This window comes from Tasmannia lanceolata, unplaced genomic scaffold (assembly GCF_043159265.1).
Source record: "Tasmannia lanceolata isolate RefF3 unplaced genomic scaffold, GAP_Taslan_0.1 ptg000018l, whole genome shotgun sequence".
Taxonomy (NCBI): Eukaryota; Viridiplantae; Streptophyta; class Magnoliopsida; order Canellales; family Winteraceae; genus Tasmannia; species Tasmannia lanceolata.
This window is the reverse complement of record NW_027518695.1, coordinates 9,771,366-9,794,167: the sequence shown is the minus strand read 5'-3', so window position 1 is coordinate 9,794,167 and position 22,802 is coordinate 9,771,366. Positions and strand designations below refer to the sequence as shown.

Below are 22,802 nucleotides of genomic sequence, written 5' to 3'. Positions count from 1 at the left end.
TGACAGAAGTACCCCTAGACTACCCAAAATGGCAAAAATGCCCTTTAATAAGAAGACAAAAGAAAGGAGGTGCAATTTTGAGTTTTTTTTTTTTTTTTTTTTTTTTTGGCGGGGGGGGGGGGGGGGGGGGGGGAGTGGGTGGGGTGGGGTGGGTTGGCGGCCAAAAATGGGCGTCTACAGGGAGTGGCTAAAATGGGGTGTGTAGAGTTTCCCATCGGTTCGGCTCGGTTCATTTTCGGATTAAAACTAAAAAACCGTCAACCGAACCGATGTGATCGGTTTGGTAAAAATCTTAACCGTGACCGAACCAATGCCTAGGAAAGCCGAACCGAACCAAACTGAAAGGCCCGCTTTGGTTCGGTTTGGGCGGTTTTTGGTGCAGCCCTAGTACAAATGATCATTAATAGAATGAGGATCCTCATGAGCACCTACATAATCTTGATCTCACACATGTGTAAGACCAACGTGCAATGGTGTGGCATCTTTTGGTAAGCTAAGACCAAGATACAATGGTTTGGCATCTTTTGGAAAGCACTTAAAGAAACCTTAATTAATGTTTTAAGATCATCTAAATATGGTGAGATTACAAGAAATACAAAAGGTTTTAAATAATCTCATAGGGACACCGATTTTTCCCATTACATTTGCCCTGGTTGGCATGCAAGATAATATTTATGGCGGAAAATAATGTGATGATGTTCAAGTTATCTTGTCTTATGTTAAAAAAAGGTAGAAAATTCAAGAAATATTTTTCGTTTCTAAACTTTTCTAGAAAATTCCTGCAATTTTATCTCATGTTAAGGTACACCCAAGGTTTTAAATTTCGGTTTCGGTACCTATTTCGGACCCCACCGAAATCCGAAATTTGGTATTAAGCTTCGAAATTTGGTATTAAGCTAGTAGGACACACCTACGAGCTTGAGGCTATGGCCCTTCCTAGAGGGTTCAAACTACACTTGCACAGTAATAACAGAATATACACCGAGCCTCAGTGTCTAATCACCCGATCATGTTTCCATCCCTTCTTTTCTGAATCTGTTTTAAGTAATTCAGGCTCTTCTAATGTGAGGGGAGGGAAACAATTAAATCAAATGCTTTCTCAAGAACATGTATGGATGCCATGTCATTTTTATGACACATGCATCGGTTTATGCCCGTACATAAATGCATGTGTGTAGGTAGATATTCCTTGGACTCGGAAATTAAGTACAAGCTGTGAATTATATCAGTATTTACACATGTATGTATGGCAAAGAATGCATATACATCTACATTACAAAGCTTTATTCTGTTCTTTTAATGTCGAAACACAATAAAATAACTTCACTAACTTGAAATGCAACCATATAATATTCATCTCTACTTGGTGATAAATAAATCGTCTCAAATGAAATAATTTCCCTTTTTCTTTTCATGCCCGGATTATTTATGAACAGATGCAGTAATAAAACAGCATGCCTTCTATCAACTTTCTGCAGTCCCCATTTTCACCATTTTAATCTGCCCCTGCATTCACTGATCTGACCTGCACAAGGACATGGAAGGGTCAAGATGATTAGCAAAGTTCTCAGATTCCTTGAATGTTATAAGAGTGCCACAAAATTTTCATGCATAGTTGGATCGAGAATACTTACCAGCCAGTTTTAGGCACAGGAATGGAGGCCCCTTGAAGGCCAAAGAAGCTTGACTAAAACCGTGGTACTTTATGCATCATTGGAATGCCATGAGAATGTGAAATCAACTGCTCTGAACTTGGTGTAGGCTTTATTGGATGATCAACAACAGCATTGCCAAAACCCTGCCTGGTTGTGTCTCTAGCATTGCTTGTATCAGTTTGTGAATTCGAGGATTCTATCATTGATCGTATCTGATTTGATCATTCAGTCTTAGCGGTCATATTATTATATCAATCTAGATCAAATGAAATGCAAACAGGACATAAAACTGAAAGTGCATGCACGAATAAAAAGAAAAAAAAATCAATTATTACCATCTCAAGTCGTTTTCTGTGGGCATCACTTGATATCTGCGTAAACATTTGAAACAAAATCCTTTTAGATGACATGATATTATCAAAGTTGGGGATGAAAATCCATGATTAATGGAAAGAGGATTCATGGGGTATAAGGTACAACCGCACGACTCCCATAACCTTATATATATATATATATATATATATATATATATATATATATATATAGCGGGGGGGGGGACGTTTTCTGAGCGATACCTCAGATAAGTTATTTGAGCAAGAGCTCAAAAAATCATGTGGGCCTACATTGTTTGGATGATCCAAAGCATTCATTTGGATAGTCCAAAGATAGATAGAGCGTGCACAAAAAAACTGCTCCACAAGATTATCCTAAACCCTTCGATTTGTGGAGGTTAAAGTGGATGGGTATAAACCTCCACAAATCTGTCCATTTTTAACCTCCAAAAATCGAAGGGTTAGGATGATCCTATGGAGCTGATTTTTTAGGCACACCCTATCTATGGGAGGGCCTATCAAATGAATGCTTTGGATCATCCAAACAATGTGGGCCCATATGATTTTTTGAGCTCTTGCTCAGATAACTTATCTGAGGTATCGCGCAGAAAATGTTTCCCCATATATATATATATATATATATATATATATATATATATATATATATATATATATAGAGAGAGAGAGAGAGAGAGAAGTGTAGCTACACATACGTGTAGTTAACTTAGCTACACCGACGCCTTAAAATACAATGGGCCCCACATTGTTTCGGTGATGCAAACCATTCATTTGATGGCCCCTCACATAAATAGGGTGTGCCCAAAAAATCAGCTCCATAGGATCATCCCAACCCTACGATTTGTCGAGGCAAAAATGGACGTGTAAAAACCTTCACAAATCTGTCCATTTTTGCCTCCACAATTTGAAGGGTTGGTATCATCCAATGAAGCTGATTTTTTGGGCACACCCTATCAATGTGAGGGCCTATCAAATGAATGGTTTGGATCACCCAAACAATGTGGGCCCACTGTAATTTAAGCCGTCGGTGTAGCTAAGTTAGCTACACGTATGTGTAGCTTCACTTAACTCACACACACACACACACACACACACACACACACACACACACACACACACATATATATAGGGAAATGATTTCTGCGCTCCAGTGTTTTGATAAACATGCGCTCCACTTGTCTGTCGTGTAGTATTTAAAGGGATGTCAGAGGATATTACGGTTCTCAAAAGGCTCTTAAAGCCCTTTAAATGCTACACGACAAACAAGTGAGCGCATGTTTATCAAAACATTGGAGCGCTAAAATCATTTCCCTATATATATATATATATATATATATATATATGAGAAAACGGTTCCTACACATATGTGTTGAGAGTTCTCTACACACTAGCTTAAAATACAGTGGGGGCCCACATTGTTTGGGTGATCCAAGCCATCCATTTTAAAGGCCCTCACATAGATAGGGTGTCTACAAAAAATCAGATACATAGGATCATCCCAACCCTACGATTTGTGGAGGTAAAATGGATGTCTTTAAACCTTCACAAATTAGTCCATTTTTGCCTCCACAGTTCGAATGGTTAGGATGATCCTATGGATCTGATTTTTTGTGGACACCCTATCTATGTAAGGGCCTTAAAAATGAATGGTTTGGATCACCCAAATAATGTGGCCCCCGCTGTATTTTAAGCTAGTGTGTAGATAACTTATCTACACATATGTGTAGGAACCGTTTTCTTATATATATATATATATATATATATATATATATATATATATATATATATATATATATATGAGAAAAGTGTTCCTGCTCAGATAGCTTATCTGAGCAGCTGCTTCAAAAACTCATGTGGCCCCACATTTTTGGGTTGATCCAAAGCATTCATTTCGAAGGCCCTTCCATGGATAGGGTATGTACCAAAAATGAGCCATTTAGGATCATCCTAACCCAATCAAAGGTGGAGGGGAAAATGGACAAAACACTGATCCTATAGGGCTGATTTTTGGTACACACCCTATTCTTGGAAGGGCCTTTCAAATGAATGCTTTGGATCACCCAAAAAATGTGAGCCACATGCGTTTATGAAGCAGCTGCTTAGATAAGCTATCTGAGCAGCTGCGCAGGAACACTATATATAGCCCTCCCCAGACCGCGCAATGACAGGAGCCTCAAGCACTGGGCCGCCTTTTTTTTTTAAAATAAGGCCATTACTTACTATGGGCCCTATCTTAACCTATACAATTGCACATGAATAACATAAATGAACAATATACAACTATCCGAGTCCATAATGTTGTCCCTCAAGCTAGAGCATTGATGCCATCCATGCTTCAATGCTAGTGACTTTAGACATCATACATGGAGTGGATATAAATTTGCTTGTGACTTTTTCACAAACAAAATGACAACGTATGTAGCTTGAATACAAGACCTTTTACCTCTATGAAAGAACTATGTATAGATCTAAAGTAGTATATGGTGTAACGATCCACTGACATAGACAATGATTGGTTGACAGGTTGAGTCATATTCCTTACTCTTTTTCTTGTATAAACCTGTAAGGGCTGACCATTATGTAACCTACGGGAGATGTGGAATGAGAAACATCGGTATCAGACAATGGAATAATGGTAGGAAGTGAAATTGGAGAAGACACTATTTAGTAGTATTTACTTGAAAGTTTCCATGCACTGAGTATGTAATAATTTTGGTACTTGACAAATATCTGAAATAAAGACATGGGGATTATTTTCAGGAAAGGTAACATTTGCGTATATAAACAGGAGAAGGCACTGTTTCCTTGAAAGTTTCCATGCATTGAGTATGTAATAATTTTGGTACTTGGCCAATATCTGAACTAAAGACATGGGGATTATTTTCAGGAAAGGTAACATTTGCGTATATAAACTTTCCTCTTGGAGTAGGATTATAGCAATTATACGCTTGTATAGTACGAGAATACATCAAAATGACACATACTAGCACAGGAATTTCAATGCCAGGACTCAGAGAACGAATAAAACAAACACAACAAAATAAATTAGTAAATAGGATAAAGTGAGGAGACTTGAAGAAAAGACAAGCTTCAAATCCCCCTTTCATTATATATAACAGGCATATGAGAGCAATTGTCCCCAAAAATAACAAAATGCCTATGACCTGACAAACTTTTAACTCTAGCTATAACCCAAATATCAGAATGAACAATTGAAGAAAGAACTAAGTTCCTTTTATCATCTCTAGAATAAAAGGGAACTGTGATGCTTGCCCTGCTCACAAGATTCACAATCTAATGTAGCAACAAACTCAAGACTAGGAAGCAACAATTTTAAACAAAGAAGCTACGGGTGACTAAGTCCATAACATTAAAAGTGAGAAGAGACAAAAAAATCAAGAGGACCAGGTAGACTAAGATTCAGACATTAGAATCCATCAGACTCAAGTCTGTCACCAAACATCCCCTTTGTCTTTAGATCCTAAGAAACACAAAATGGGAAAACGTTAGAGAACGAGACTTGGTTAACTTACACATACAACAAATTGAAGGGAAATTTTGGTACTTTTTTTTGAATGGCAGGGAAATTTTGGTACATGCAAAACAAAAAATAGAGGAAGAGACTTGGTTGGACAAACTACTTCTTCGCTAGTCACAATATCTAAAGAACAGTTGACTACAGTACCATGATTTAGAAGAGACTTATCAAATGAAGAAAGCACATACGACTCTCGTGCCATATATTCAGAGGCTCCTGAGACACTGACCCAAGAAGACTGACTGGAAACAAGAAGAAATATATTTTCTGAATAATGTAGCAGTGGATAAGGAAGGATGATTCACTAGTTGTTGAGCACTCTTCATGAACTTATCATATTCCTTACGAGAGATCACTAGAAGAAGCACTATGCTAGTTTTCAACTGTAGCATGCTGAGAAACATTATCCCTGCCAACCATATAGTAAACCTAGGTGTCAAGGTTGTATAACTAATATGGCACATAATCAGGGGACATCATTGGGCTTCACCCTTTTTCACTAACACCGTTCCCTTTCCCTCTTCTGAAATGATTGTGGGCCAGTCAATAGATTCAGGTCAATTAAATGATTGCATTGATTTCGTTCTTAGACCATCTGTCCCAATCAATACCAATCTTTTCAAAACAGTGACTTTTTGCTTGAAATGATCACAATTGGAAGCTGCATATAACCCGGCAGGTATAGATTAGCTGATACCATATATATTTTTACATAGTTTTTCATGGACATAAAAGAACACTTACATTGTTTCTTTGGTATTTTCGCTCCTCGCTTGTAAATCCTGGAATGTCCAAGTGCCAGTTTTTCTCTGCACAACATTTCATTTCGATTAGATTCAAGAAATGAAAACAGCTGCAGAACACAGCAAAAACATGTTTACCATTGACTCTTTAGAAATTTTCTTCTTTGAAAGGCCTCTTTAGAAGTTATATGAGCAGAAAAAGGCACATTAACAGAAGAATGTCTTCTAATCATAGAAGTATAGATTCATTTATAGTGAACACAAAATTATTTTGGAAAAAAAAATTTAAATAAATATTGGCCAGTGCTGCTTGGGATGACAATTCAGACCTAGGTGTAACAATAAATCCTTGGATTCTAAAGTAGAAGATTTTCGATGCTTTGCCAGACTGCATGCAAATGAAGTGACCTGCAAAATGAAAAAATGAATGTATAAATCTTTAATCAAAACCTACAAAATTGCTAAAATAAGTAAGACAAACCATGGCCTGTATTAGTTTTACTAGCAGAGAGTGGAGGGTGGATATGTCCAAGAACAGTGCAGTCAAAACAATGAGAAAATGGAACAAAATATGTGAAACTGTATGTAAAACATATACCTAGCATGCAAGGAATGTTAGCCACGATTACAGGACAAAAATAAAGTAAATTTGTGTTAGTTGTGCAATAGGGGGATAGATTCAAGTTTATATAAAAAAATTCATACATGAAGTTAGTGCATCATCAAACCACAGCCATTTTTCTTGGTAAAATTTCAAGATGGAAAGAGTGTGTCAGAAGTTTCCTAAGCTATAGCTTATCTAAGCTTATAGCTTAGAAAAGTGTATCTATTCAAGTTTAGATAAGCTATAGCTTAGAAAAGTGTATCTATTTAAACAGAAATGTGATAAAGTTGCAATATATATATATATATGAGAATAGAGTTCCTAAGGTGTCACCTCATATAGCTTATATGAGGTGGCGCTCACAAAACATAAGGGGCCACATTTTTGGGGCGATCCAAACCACTCATTTGAAAGGCCCTTAGATGGATATGGTGCCTACAAAAAATCAGGTACATAGGATCATCCCAACCCTTCCATTTATGGAGGTTAAAAATGCGCAGATTTATGGAGGTTTATACCCATTCATTTCAGCCTCCACAAATGGAAGGGTTAGGATGATCCTATGAAGTTGATTTTTTGGGCACACCCTATCTATGTGAGGGCCTATCAAATGAATGCTTTGGATCATCCAAACAAAGTGGGCCCCTTATGTTTTTAAGCGTCACCTCATATAAGCTATATGAGGTGACACCTTAGGAACTCTATTCTCATATATATATAAAGGAAAGTGTTCCTAAGCTATAGCTTATCTAGGCTATAGCTCAAAAACACATGTGGCCCCACATTTTTTGGGGAATCCAAAGCATTCATTTGGAAGGCCCTTCCATGGATAGGGTGTGTACCAAAAATCAGCCCTATAGGATCATCCTAACCCAATCAAAGGTGGAGTGGAAAATGGACAGACACTGTGTGTCCATGTTTCTGCCCATTTTTTCCCTCAACAGATGGATGATCCTATAGGGCTGAGTTTTGGTACACACCCTATCCATGGAAGGGCCTTCCAAATGAATGCTTTGGATCCCACAAAAATGTGGGGCCACATGTGTTTTTGAGCTATAGCTTTAGATAAGCTTATCTAAGCTATAACTTAGGAACACTTTCCTCATATATATATATATATATATATATATATATATATATATATATAGGTACACACCCTATCCATGGAAGGGCCTTCCAAATGAATGCTTTGGATCCCACAAAAATGTGGGGCCACATGTGTTTTTGAGCTATAGCTTTAGATAAGCTTATCTAAGCTATAACTTAGGAACACTTTCCTCATATATATATATATATATATATATATATATATATATATATATATATATATATATATATAGAGAGAGAGAGAGAGAGAGAGGGGTTAACCTCATATAAGCTTATATGAGGTGGTGCACACAAAACATAAGGTGCCCACTTTGTTTGGATGATCCAAACCATTCATTTGCAAGGCCCCATCATAGATAGGGTGTGTACCAAAAATCAGCTCCATTGGATCATCCTAACCCCTCCAAAAGTGGAGGCAAAAATGGGCAGATTTGTGGGCAAAAAGTGTCTATCCATTTTGCCCTCCACTTTTGGATGGGTTAGGATGATCCAATGGAGCTGATTTTTTGTACACACCCTATCTATGATGGGGCCTTTCAAATGAATGCTTTGGATCATTCCTAATAAAGTGGGCCCCTTATGTTTTGTGAGCGCCACCTCATATAAGCTATATGAGGTTAACCTCAGGAACCCTTCTCTCTCTCTCTCTCTCTCTCTCTCTCTCTCTCTCTCTCTCTCTCTATATATATATATATATATATATATATATATATATATATATATATATAAGCAGCAGCAACAAAGAAACTTTATTGTCAATTGTTACTGAAATAAACAGCAGTATAGTAAAAAGAAAGAGCTGTCATGTAGCAGCACCTACTCTGAAAGAAAAAAACAAAAAATATAGGTATGCATAAGCTGCTACAACGGGACAAAATTACAAATGGTCAACGTTTTAAATTTCGGTTTCGGTGGCCACGGAAACAGAACAATTTCGGTTTTGGTTGGAAATTTTAGTGGAAATCCTATAAAATCACAGAAATGTTATCGAATCCTATGCAAAAGATTGAGTTTTAAGATGAAACTTCAGGTAATGCAGGCTAGAATGAGCACAAATATACTAATTGGTTTTGCAAAAATAATTGGTTAAAACCCCTCACTTTTATAGCCCTTTCCATTTTTGGGAATGACATAAAACTCATTAAATGAAAATATAGTAATGCCGCCATTCAAAATAAAAAACATTAATGCTTTGGCCAAATAGCCATTTGACAAACCGTACAGGTGTGGCTCTTTGGCTTAAAGTCTTGGGTATGCTCCCTAGAGACAAGAGTTCGAATCCCCATGGGCTTACCCGATGCGCGTGGTTTACGGGTGATTGCGCGCATCCGGAGGGAAATAGTACCCACTCTACAAAGTGAGGTGGGGACACCCTACGTCATAAAAAAAAGCCATTTGACATATATTCAACACACATATCCGATATGGGTATTCACCATACCACTTTTGTTCTCATAAGAAAAGTTACCCAATTACTTTTGACACCTTTTATCACTTTGAACAAGTACAACAGTGTGTCCATGACCAAACCAGCTGTTCGGTGAGAATAGAAGACGAGACTAGAACTATCCAACTTATTTCTGGCATTTTGCACAAACTATTTACAGTTTTCCATCACTCTTGTCAACTTAAATTAATTTGAAGATTCCAATGATTGCAAGGAAGTTCTGGAATTGCAAGCCTAAACATTTCACCTAATGTTCTCAAGTCAATGATTTGATCAACGTTCTTTTAAAAATCTTATCCCTAGCCTAATGGAAAGGCATTTAAAAGCTACTAGTCATCAACATTTGTTGGTTTAATTTTTGCACATGTTAGATTTCGTGCATCTTGGCATGTTCTAAGTCTAACAAGCATAATTCCACAACACTCCCTTTGCAGTTATTCCTAGCAACACATGGATAGAATGGATGAACACAACAACAACAAGAAGAAATGACTAGTGACATATATGCTTTAACCATCAGAGCAAAGATATCACTTATAATGCCGCTTCTTTCTGTAACCATTTTACCATCAATTTATTTTTTGTTCATCAACTGAAAACAATGATCAAAAGATGCTCAAGAGATAGAACCCATTCAGAGCTCATGTGCATATTGAGTCATGGTTTCAAGCTTCCACATCCTAGAAAGTCAATAACTCATGAAATATCTTCCTAAAACCACAACAATAAAATTAACAAGTGATAGCTAATGGCAAAGAAACAACCCAACTAAAATTGAAAATATTGACTTTAAGCTCATTTTAATACACTATGAAAACAAAGGAGATATCGTATGAAGAACCAAAAAAGAGAGACAAAGTTCTAATCTTATGTTCATTTAAGCACAAGTTACACTGTTATCTTGCCTTATAAGGAACAAGCATATTAAGGGCATTACCGAATCAATGAAATCATCGGCTATCTCTAGAAGGAGATCTTCAACTTCAGGATCTAACTTTCCTTTTGAATCCACCTGACATACAACCGAAGGGTAATCATTAGAAGAAAAAATGGAAGCTCCACTTGAAGGACAAACTACAGTAATGTTGCCAAATTAGCCAATAGGATTAAGAAACTACTAGCACAAAAAACAATCTGTGTTCACCTTCACACACACACAATGCATTGCAGAATTAACGGCAAATTGGGAAGCTTCCTTTGTTATGTAAGGGAACTAACATCTTCACAGTTTGAAAGACAACGTGTACTCAACTTGGGATTCATCCTAGTCAACTCGACTCGGTCATTAACTGGGTAATGGGTCGAGAAAACCAAGCCGGATTTCACCCTGTGAGTTTTTGCCAAGTCAACTCCGTCAATTCCCAATTAGACAAACTTGGTTCCCACATTTAATTTAGGTGTTATAGAATATTCTAATAGTTCTACTTCTTTTAGTATTTTGTGTAATAAAATAATTTAAATGTTATTCACTTAACCTACAGTTTGGCTCAGAAAGTCATGCAATCGAATTGACCCTGTCATCGAGTCCTGATCTGAGTCTATTGTTTCGAACTATGCATCTATGATAGCCAGATGCTCGTGCAAACCAATATATACCATGTCCCACACAATACAGTACCGATACTCATATTAGATATTAGTATTACATGGATACTTTTGTTGATAAAAATAACTATCACGTTTCAAACATTTCACACTTCAAATCAATGATCATGCTTTTTACTTGTTAAGTGTTGCATATTTGCAATTATAATTGAGTACGTGGATATTATAGGTGCTGTATTCAACATATCATTAATTCCACCTTTTAAGTAAAATCTAGAATAGTTCAATAATACTTTATTTATGTCTTAGGTCTTATCTCATGGTATCCGTATTTGTATGTGTTTTAGATTTTGGAAAATGTTGACCCCTACCTCTGTTTCCATGACTGTGTCCATACCTGTATCTGGGTATGATAGACAATCATAGTGCCCGAAATTGAATTGTTTCTTATACTCACGAAAATGACTTGAGAATACCAATTGTCACAGGGTTAGAACAATTTAACTCGAAATCGATTATCACTGGCCCATTGTAGTCAATAGGGACCTGAGCGACTTAGTTACCATTTGAAACAAATAGAATGGTATAATAGACGATCATGGTGCCCGAAATTGAATTGTTTCTTATACTTATGAAAATGAATAAGAATATCAATTTTCAGAAGTTTAGGTTCTTAAACTAGGGCACAAAATTTAACTCGAAATCACTTATCACTGGCCTATTGTATTTTATAGGGGCCTGAGTGGTTAGTTACCATGTGAAACAAATAGAACAAGAGAGAAAGATAAATTGCAATTAGTAAGCTAACTTATGATGATTAATCAGTGTCCAGCCGAAACAAAAAGATCATGTAACAGGCAAATGATTGGCATGCACATAACATGTAAAAAATAATTAGTAATTACCAATAAATCAAAACAGCATTTCAGTTTCTGAATAGAATTTTCATCTGGATGGTTGATTAACATCATCTTTTAAATATCATGAACAACTGACCCAAAAATGGGCCATTTCTTCACAATAATGATGAATTTTCTATGACAATGGCCCAGTTTGCTACTACTTACAGGTTAATACTGGCTGAGGGTCAATCACATAACTACATAAGTCGAAGAGGAGGTGAGTGGCCATTTTAAAAGTTTAAAATTATACCGGAGATCCTAAAATTCATTATTTTTTTAATGGTTCCATTTCCTAAAATTCAAAACAGTATAAAAACGAACTGAGTAACATACGAGGAATGAAACACAACGTCCAACAGGCCAAAGTCACAAATATCGTTCTCGGGAATTTCTCGGCAAGGGAAAATCTCGGGATATATTAAATTCGTTTTATTTTTTCAGGTTTATACAGGGAAAAACGATAAAAAAATTAAAAATAGATAAAAAATAGATAAATTAAGCAAAAATACAAAATATAAATATCGTGATATTATCGCGATATTATCTTGGTAAGTGAAAATATCGCTATTTAAAAAAAAAACTAGGGATTATTTCAGGATTTTGTCATTTATCAAAATGTCGCAATAAAAACACTAAAAATGGGCAGCCCAGTGCACGAGGCTCCCGCCATTGCGGGGTCTGGGGAGGGCTAGATGTACGCAGCCTTACCCCTGCTTTGCAGAGAGGCTGTTTCCGTGACTCGAACCCGTGACTGGAGCAACCTTACCGTTACCAATTTAACGTCATCTTGGTAAATAAAAACACTATATTTTGAAAATTTCGGAGATATTTGTGACATAGCAACATACCTGCGAAACCAAATCCTGTATCTTTCGCTTTCCAAGAAGGGTATTACTTGCTTCTGTCCCTTGACTTGAACTTCCACCTGGTGTTGTCGTGCCAGATGCCGGAGTTTCTGGTTGCGATCCGGTCAAACTCACAGATTTCTGGACTCCAGATGCTGGCATCTTAGGAGACTGCTGTTGATGTTGCAAAGTTGGCGGCTGCTGGTGATGCAACTGTTGTTGCACACTCATCTGTGGCGGCTGTACTAGAGACATTTGCTGTTGACTCAGGGTCACGGATTTTTGATGCATTTGAGGGGATGAAGAGAGTTGATGTTGCAAGAAGGCATGTTGTTGCCTCTGCTGTTGAAGATATGAAGGAGACCCTGGTGCAGAAATCGCTGGCTGCATTTGTTTCATCCATTGCTGTTGTGACAAAGAATTTTGCATTATAGGAGATTGCCCATTTTGAGCCAATCCAGATAATTGAGGGTTCATAGCTGCTATTGACGACGTCCTTGGTAAGCTTTGAGCCTGTAGTTTCTACATATAGAATTGGTGTCAAAAACATGACGGAAAATTAAACCACGTATAAATATCTTAACAGGTGTACAATATTGGAAACAATATACTCAAGCTAGAAACCAAGTATAAATATCTTAACAGGTGTTGCAGGTAGGGGTGTCAATGGATCCAGACGGTCCGATGGACCATCCGAATCTGAACTTTAATGAACGGGATATAAGCATACCAAGAGGGTCCATGGGCATATTTTGGATTCCCAATCATATGATCCGAAAATTTTCAGATCAGATCCAGGCATGCTGCGAAAGTCCTTAGGGACAGTCACGATCTGAAATCATCTTACAGAAATACCCTAAAAATAATTACAACATCAATGTTAAGTGGGGGTATTCTCGTCAAAATAGCCATATTCTTTTAGTAGTTATCAGTTTCCATCTTTATTGAACGAAATCTCCTTTTTCCTTTTCGAAATAAATCTCCTCTTCCTTCCCGTGTAAGTAACCCTTCCCCATTTGCGGAACGAACATCTCATCTTCCTATCGGTAACCCTAACCCATCTACTCCAATGACATTAATGTTCTATCCCTAGTCATTGCTCTCACCCTCGCCATCGCTGCAACCTTGCCTTCCCAGCATCCGAGCAGCAAGCACGGAAAACTCCTGCTAAGTTTTCGATTTCTATTATCTTCTTAGAATACTGGATAGTGGATACATATTTTTTTTCCTGTTTTTAGTCACTTCTTTGAAGTCGATCACTGCTTTTCATTATGGTGAACTGGCATTCTAACTCTTTTTGAAAAAAATTAATTTTGTACTTAGCTTAGTAGGACATAATAGGACACTCCGATGGACGGTCCGATTTAAAATGGATTGTGATCGTGACGTGGAAACTAGGATCCGAAGAACAATCCGAATCCGATCTGACCGATAAGGAATTTGAATGGATCGTGACCGTGACATAGGTCGATCCAACCCGAAGTGGATCCGTTGACACCCCTAGTTGCAGGAGTTGGAGGTATCTTAAGAGATGCAAACGGGTTCACTAAGTGGGCATTTTCTGGCCCTGTTGGGAATGCAGATTCAAGTGAAGCGGAGATCGGGGCCGCATTATAGGGCATTCGGTTGATTGATACATCCATTATGGACAAGCTGATAGTGAAAGGGGATTCACTCAATACCATAGGATGGTTGAAGGGATTCACTCATTTTATATCTTGGAGGTTCTCTCGCTGGATTGATGATATTAGAGATCGAGTAGAGGGTTCAAACAACTCTTTCTAGCACGTCAAAAGGTCAGTGAACTCAGAGGTTGACAGGATGGCTAAGGAGTAGCTAGGTGGGACTTAGAGCTCTTTATTTTCTTCCCCCCTTGGTGTGTGTGTGTGTGTGTGGGTGGGTGGGTGTGGTCGTGTGGGTGGGGGGGGGGGGGGGTGTTTAGTTGTTTTTCTTTTGTTATTTCTTTCTTATTTTCTCTTATCTCCTTGACCGGTGTTGTATCTCTTCCTCTTCTATATTAATTTACTCATTACAATTCCAATATATATTGCTCGGGCTGAGCTCGAGCTCATAAGCTCCATGGAATCATCACAACCATTCACAAATTTGTCCATATTTTGCCTCCACAGTTTGAAGGGTTAGGATGATCCCATGGAGCTGATTTTTTGGGGCACACCCTATCTATATGAGGGCCTGTCAAATGAATGCTTTGGATCATCCAAATAATGTGGGCCCCCCTATGTTTGTGAGCTCTGCTCAGATAAGCTTATCTGAGTAGCTGCTCACAAACCATTTCCTATATATATATATATATATATATATATATATATATATATATAAAGAGAGAGAGAGAGAGAGAGAAGGCGAGGTTCTGAGCTCTAGCTCATCCTGAGCTAGAGCTATATAAATACACCATCTACATGTTGACTCATCCAACCCATTCATTCTATAGGACCTCACATAGATAGGGTGTTCCTAACAAACCATCTCCATACCATAATCCTAACCATTCAATCTATAGAAGACAATTATATATATATATATATATATATATATATATATATATATATATATATATCTTCACAGGTGTACAATATTTCAAACAATATAATCAAGCTGTTAATATCTCAAAATTAGACAGTTCATATAGCAATAGCAAAACCAATTTTCCATTTTGAAAGCAATCCGATCACCTGTCAAAGAGATACAATAGTTGATGCTCCAAAATAAGAGGGAAACATCTGACATAAATCCGTTGTGTGTGCGTATAATGATTATTATCAAGATATAAAATGCAATCTAATTCACCCTGAAAATAAAAACAAATGATATTTTGGAAATGCCTTGGATCTCGTCAGCGAAGATGCAGGATATAATACTGACAAATTTAGTAAAATGCACTCATAGAAGATGCAGAAATTACATCCATGTGAAGTAGTCATAATGATTGATGATTATCACGGTTAGACTTAATAGAAGAAACTACTTGGAATGATAGAAGAAACTACTTGGAATGATAGAAGAAACTACTTGGAATGGCCTCAATCGGCTAGGATGTTTATTGATAGTCGAAGAAAGTTGGGTAACATAACTGGGAAGGATAAAGAACCCAAAGAAGATGTTCCAACCCATGATGATTGAAAAGTGATGATCTCCTTGTGATGGCTTGGCTATTACATTCAATGGAACCCAGACATCAATAGAAGCCTTCTTGTTTTGAAGAGAGCACAGGACATATGGGACACGGTCGCCCAAGAGTATTCACAACGGAAAGATCTAGCCCGAATGTATCAACTGTATAAGGAGATTGCGAATATACATAATGGAAACTTTATCTATAGACGATAATTTCAGACTTCTAGGCAAATATGGAAGCAACTTAATTTCAGACTTCTAGGCAAATATGGAAGCAACTTAACCACTATCAGCCACCAGCCCTCACTCCTAAAGATATAAAGAAGCAAAGAAGCAGTAAAGGATTTTTTAGTTTTGGTCAGCCTAAATCTAGATTTTGAACTTAGACGAGTTCAAACACTTGGGAACATAGTTTTAAAACTGCCCCGCAGCATCATGGACTCCCTTTTCCATTCTGCCGCCGTGAATCTCTCAATTTTCGGATTACTCTTCTTGGGAAGAGATGGCTCTTAGCGACATTGACAGATTTCCTAAGCCATAAAAAAGCCTTAGAATTACTTGTGTTTGCTGGGGAAAGACCAAAGCTATGTGAGATAAAGTTGAATATTGATGGGGACGTAAAAAGACAATCCTAGCTTATCTAGGGCGGTGGGATCGTTAGGAATCATGCTAGCAGGATTATCTTTGCGTTCTCTCATTAATATGGTGTGGGAAGCAATATCCATGCAAAAGCTAGAAGCACTCTTGATGGCCTTAGATATTGTAAAGCCTTTGGATTCTTGAATGTTTAGGTAGAATCAAACAACAATGTCTTAATTGATGTGATAGTTTCTAACAAGGATCCTCCTCGGTCGACTAAATACTATTGGTAGGAGTTTTAGTCTCTTACCCTTGATTTGAAGCCTAAAATGACAAATAAGTTCAGATAGGATAACAAGGCTGCAGATCACCTTACTAACTATGCTTGTAAGTGTAAGAAAAATAATATTTTTTAGCATTGGAGAGATCCTCCAGCATTGGCTAAAGGCGCTATGAGAAGTGATTTCTTGGGAATCCCTAGCATTCGTAGCAGGTAAGATTTTTGGGTATGTGTTGCTTTTTTGTTTCCTGTGGTAAGGTGGCATGTCCCCCTCACGTACTTTTGTGACTCCTTGGGCATTCAAAGTATTTGTAACATGTAGGTTAGTTAGTATTAGTTTTGTGGATCTGGAGGTAAGGTAGTATGTTCCAAGGTTGCCAGGGCAGGAAGCAAAAGCGGGAAGCGAAGGCTCTCCAAGATGGTGGGAAGCAAGAAGTGTGAAGGGTCGGGAAAGTGCGAAGGGAAGCTATGGGAAACGTATTTATAAGTATGATTTAGGGTTATGAGAGTGAAAAGACACTTATAACCCTTCAAACAACATAAATTACAAGTGCCTTATGTGGTTAATATTTCTTTTAAAAATAAGCGTAAATGACACAGGAATCGTGTTCCTTGATCTTGGAATTGAGATTCCCACATAACTAGAAATGTGATTCTCCGTATCTGGAATCATGCTTCCCCAAACTATGGAGCGCACTTCCCCAAAACTTAAAAACGTGTTTCCTAATTTTACAAAACGTGATTCATGAATTGGGGAATTGCGCTTCCCCCGCTTCGACATTTTTTCGGGAATCAAGGCATTTCTCGCTTCGGAAACGCATTACTGGGAAATGCGATTCCCTACTTTTAGGGCCGAAACGAGCTACGGGGAAACGTGATTCCCCCTTTTTAGGGGCGTTTCCTGCTTACTTCGTATGTCCCCCTCTTTGTACTCTTTTATCATATCAATAAAATTTAAGGTGCAGCCCCCCTCTTTGTACTCTTTTATCATATCAATAAAATTTAAGGTGCAAGCTTGGGTTCCTAGATAAATTATGGGTTAAAAAAAGTTGTTTACTTTGTTTTCATTATACACTTCCATACATAGATCAAAATAAAGAAAGTTGAAAAATCCATTTAAAAAAAGAACTTAATGATCACTTGAAAATTCATGGAATACAGGAGGGATTAACATAGCACCTAAGTGATAAAAATGAAATTATACCATGCTCAATATTGCAAACACTTCTCCGAAATTGGAATTCAAAAAGTGGTAATACAAAGCATGATATGAAAAAGGTTCTATCATTGTGTTGATGCTATCGCTTGGGCAAATACCTGAGGAGAACCAAGAGATGTTTGTTGACTCAGTTGTTGATGCCTCATTGCTGCAGCATGGTTCACACGTTGGGGATAGGTAAGAGGTCCATTTGCTCTCATCTGTGAATTCAAACCAAGCGAGCCCATCATCCCCATCGCCTGCATGCCTTGCAACGACTGCCCTGAAGAATTAGCTGAATGGAATTGAGAATTTTGGACTAAACCCGTCTTTGGCCTTGGCTGCAATGGGAAAAGAAAAAAAAAATCAGAGATAATAATCCATTAAAATTCAATGCAATCATATATTTGCAAGCTAACAAAGAAATTGACTGAATTACAGTCCAAAGTAAAATTCCATTAGAATCTTGCATAAGAATTGAAAAAAGAAAAAAAAAATCACCCAAATAGTTCTAGAATGAAATTCTTCATCACAACTGCCAATCAATCCAAGATCAAAAACCCAAAGAGAACAAAATGTAACTTTCATGTGACAGATAAGTCCCATACCGGGGCAAGTAAATGTGACGGCAAATTGAATTGCGGACCCTGCCCGGGTAACATAGGAAGGTTCCCTCCAGCTTGCCCACTCTGTCCAATCAATCCCGCCCGAGACAGAGCGCCACCCAACTGTTGCTGCTGAAGGTGAGAAACACCCTGACCCCCAAAGTTCATCTGACTGTAAATACCTGTTGAAGTATAAATGATTCAATAACACCAACTCTAACAGGTTAAACTTTTGGAGTAATTGGTTGTTTCACATGGTATCAGACCTATTGGCTCACGGCACGTCGTTGGCAAGGTTTTAAATTATGTTTTGGTGGAAATTTCGGCTGAAATCATGTAAAAATATGACAATAATTTTGTTTTTGTTTTTTTTTTTTTTAATTTCCACCGAAATATCTAAATCTCAGTCAAAATTCTGGTGGATATTTCTGCGATTTCAGTGGAAAATTCATAGATTTCGGTGGAAATCATAACATTTTGGTGGACATTTTTAAAATTCCAGCGGAACTTCTGTAAAAAAAAAAAAAAAAAAAAAGGGGGTAAAAATGAAATTTTGGCGAAATTTCATAATTTCAGAAATTTTTTGCCAAAAGCTTGTGAAAAATGATTTCATGTAAATTTCGTTTTGGCCTCCATCGAAATCAAAATATTTTGGAGTTTTGGCCGAAATTTTAAACATTGATCCTAGGTTCAAAAGAATCAAAACCCAACCACTCCTTGATATTAAAAATCCATACGTACGGACAACCCTAAAAAGGTCACTCATGAGCGAGAGTGTTGAAGTATAAATGATTAAATAACACAAACTCTAACAGCTTAAACCCTGTTCGTTTGAGATTATGCCAACCGATTGTGAGTCCAAAACCAATTATTATTGGACTCAAAATTAAACGTAAATTTGAGTCCAAGAATCAGGGCCTTTGGTTGTTTGAACTATAAATGATTAAATAACACAAACTATAACAGCTTAAGCTTTTGGAGTAATTGATTGTTTCACAATACCAGATTGCTGTTGCTGACGCATCGCTCCTGTTGCTGCTGACGTGGCGGCACTGTATTGCTGTTGCATCGGATTCATCCTCGGCATGGAAGCAGATCTCTGTAGGTTTTGTTGGATTTGGAAATTCGAAGATGAAATCAGATTTTGCTGTTGGTGATGTTGTGATTGTAATTGCTGTTGTTGTTGTTGTTTCTGGTAATCTAGGGTTAGAGGAGGAAGGCGAGGGGAAGAGATTTGGGGGATTTCCATTGAAGGAGAAGGTGAGATTGATGGAGAATGGAGATTAGGGTTTGAATCGTTTTGATTTGGGGGTTGGGTTTGTAGAGGTTTTTGAGGGGATGAGTTTTCCGCCATTTTTTTTTTCTTAGAAGAATGAAAAGGGGTTTTTTTTTTTTTCCTGGAGAGGGAGAAAAGAGAATGGAGGGGGAGGGGAAATTCGAACGCACAGTTAAGTAGGGAGGAAGGAAAAGTGTTCTTTCGGAATAAAATGGGAGGGCATGGGATGAATAGGTCGGCCCACTTTTAGATGATCGAGGCCGTTCAATTTTGTGGGCCTGATTATAAATAACAAATCAGGCTCCATTAAGTGATCCTAGCCTGTGATTTACTGCTGGTTTGAAAAATTAAGGCCAGCTTTGGATGCCAGCAAAAGTTAGGGGTATTTGCTAGGGACTATTTTAGAAGGCATTTCGCAGCTGGGTTGTTGCATATGAGAGCAGCCACACAGGCTGGATTTTGTCTTATTTGTTTAATTCATCTAAGGTGGCTGCTCTCACATGCTACAGCCCAGGCGCAGAATGCCTTCTCGGATGGTCTGTAGCAAATCCCAGAATTTTGATTATTTTAAATGGAAATATATCTCCCTCTCTCTCCAAAATCTCTCACTAATTATAATTAATGCATATTTCTCTAAAAAGAGAAAAATATTTACTTTACGAATCTAATTAAAAATGCTTGCATTACGAATCTAATTAAAAATATTTACGTTACGAATATAATTGAAAACATTTGCGTTACGAATCTAATTGAACAAATCTAATTTGGGAAAGAGTTTCAACATTTGCGTTACGAGGATTTAAAGCGAGGGATTTAGAACTAAGAATAGGGGTGGCAATTGTTTGGTTTCGGTTCGGTTCCAACCCCAAACCAAACCGAACCGAAATTTGAATCGGTATGGTTTTACCAAACCGAAACCGAACCGAAACTGAATTTTCGGTTCGGTTTCGGTTCGGTTCTGCCAATTTTGCCACCTCTTACTCATAATCATTGGAAATTTTTGGTTTCGGTTCGGTTTGATCCCCAAACCGAACCAAACCGAAATTTGAATCGGTTTGGTTTAACCAAACCGAAACCGAATTTTCGGTTCGGTTTCGGCTCGGTTCCGGTTCGGCCAATTTTACCACCCCTAACTAAGAATATCATGGAAGAATATTTTAAACCTAACCTCTCTCTCCTATAAATCATTCTCCAATAGTTTGCAAAAACCCTCTGCCATCGAATAGGTAATTTTTTCAAGAGCTTAGCGAATAGTTCTTTAATCATCCAACAATTGTAGGATCCTTTAACTGGTTTCTACCTCTACCAGTGGGTCAATTTAACGGGTCCTTCAACCTTCTTAGACGGGTCATTGCAGTAGCCGGCATGCTTCACCATTCGATCTTTCCAAACACATTCGCGTCGAAGTGGAGGGGCACACACATCCAATATTCAAGCTTCGGTGCTCTAGCCCCTCAATTGACCCAATTTCTTCGGTTGGTTCAGCCCATCATGTCGATCTAACAGCCTTCCATCACCTGCTTCTGCGGCGGAGTCAGAACTAGACGTTTAGTCAGCTCCCCTGCTACTACCATAGCAAGCTTTTCATAGAGGGGGAGGAGGAGATAATTAGATAGAGAAAGAGAGAGGGAATGAGACTTGGCTAGATTGAAATCGGGTGTTAACTATGGGGATAAGAAGAGTGAGGGAGGTAAGAAGAGTTCTCCATTGAGTAGTGTCAAGTCAGGGAGAAAGGGGAGAAAGTACGTGAAAATTGTTTCCTTATGAAGACGTTATCATGGAATGTAAATGGATTGGGTTCTTTGGCGAAGAGAGCTCAAGTGAAGGAAATGGTTAAAAGATGTAAACCGAGTCTTGTATGTCTATAAGAAACCAAATTAGAGGTTATTGATAAGGTTACTGTTCAGAGTATTGGTCTCACAGGTCAGTGGAGCTATTCTTTTGTGGGTTCAATTGGCCTTTCTGGGGGGATTTTGGTTGCTTGGGAGGAGTCTTATTGGAATGTGGTCGAGGAATGGAAGGGTAGGTTCTCCTTGTCTGTTGTTCTGGAAAGGGTGGAAGACACGGTGAGGGTTGTTTTCTCTGGGGTCAATGGGCCTTCTCAAAGGGTGGAGAAAAGGTTGTTATGGGGGGAGTTAGATGGGATTAGGGTGCGATGGGCCCATCCTTGGTGTTTAGGTGGAGACTTTAATGAAATTAGATTTGCGTGTGAAAGGGTGGCTTGCACGAGGTCTAATAGAAATATGGTCTTGTTCGCTGATTTCATTTCTAAGCATGAGTTAATCGATCTTCCGTTATCTGGGGCTCGGTTCACGTGGAATAGAGGGGAGAGTCATAGTAGGATTGACCACTTCCTTGTATGTCCGTTGTGGATGTGCTTGACTCCTGAGGTGATAAAAAAATCCCTGGTTCATTCGGTTTCAGATCACTGTCATATTCTTCTGGATCCGAGGTTAGAATCTTGGGGTCCCCACCTTTTCGATTTGAGATTGCATGGCTCCAGGATCCGAATATGGAAGAAAGGATGGGAAAATGGTGGGCCTCTGAAAATTTTGAGGGGCCTGCAGACGTTAGAATAGGGAGAAAATTGAGATTTGTTAAGAAGATGTTGAAGGAATGGATTAAGGAGAAAAGAGGGTCTGACTCTTGAAGAAAGAATTGGTTGGAAAGTAGGATTGTAGATCTAGGAGATTTAGAGGAAGAGGGATTGGGGAACATTATTTCTAGGGAAGAATTGGGGCGTTTTCGAGAAGAACATAAAAGTATTCTTCTACATAAAGAGATATCCTGGAGGCAAAAGTCGAGGGTCAAGTGGCTGAAGGAAGGTGATAAAAATACAGCTTACTTTCATGCTATGGCTAGTGCTAGAAGAAGGGGTAATATGATTGTCTCATTGATGGTGGACGGGGCAGTGGTTTCCGGAAAGGAAGATATTTCGAATGCTATATTGAGCTTTTATAATGCCTTATATACATCAGATGGTATATTGAAGC

The 22,802-nt window shown here is 38.1% G+C and overlaps 1 protein-coding gene across 2 annotated transcripts; it reads right to left on the bottom strand.

The window, feature by feature from the left end:
* Positions 1-1,202: 1,202 nt before the first annotated feature.
* On the bottom strand, positions 1,203-19,984 carry EER4 (Transcription initiation factor TFIID subunit A). Of its 2 annotated transcripts, none has more exons than XM_077359037.1 (10): positions 19,536-19,984; positions 18,537-18,715; positions 18,048-18,269; positions 12,740-13,249; positions 10,382-10,456; positions 6,616-6,694; positions 6,288-6,352; positions 1,991-2,026; positions 1,635-1,867; positions 1,203-1,525 (listed from the first exon to the last, which is right to left on the bottom strand). In XM_077359037.1, exons 1-9 carry the CDS (start codon positions 19,885-19,887, stop codon positions 1,688-1,690), a joined length of 1,698 nt encoding a protein of 565 aa, XP_077215152.1. In that variant the 5' UTR covers positions 19,888-19,984; the 3' UTR covers positions 1,203-1,525; positions 1,635-1,687. The 2 variants fall into 2 exon arrangements, with proteins under 2 accessions (XP_077215152.1, XP_077215151.1); XM_077359036.1 differs by having other exon boundaries at positions 12,740-13,258; positions 19,536-19,982.
* Between the last annotated feature and the right edge of the window lie 2,818 nt (positions 19,985-22,802).

What these genes read in the sequence shown, in the direction of transcription:
- EER4 (XM_077359036.1), bottom strand. Translation starts at nt 19,887, where the DNA reads ATGGCGGAAAACTCATCCCCTCAAAAACCTCTACAAACCCAACCCCCA. An exon ending in TACAGGATTTGGTTTCGCAG is followed by an intron (nt 10,457 to 12,739) that starts GTATGTTGCTAT and finishes GTTGTATGTCAG; the next exon opens with GTGGATTCAAAAGGAAAGTT. An exon ending in CCGATGATTTCATTGATTCG is followed by an intron (nt 6,695 to 10,381) that starts GTAATGCCCTTA and finishes TTCATTTTGCAG; the next exon opens with GTCACTTCATTTGCATGCAG.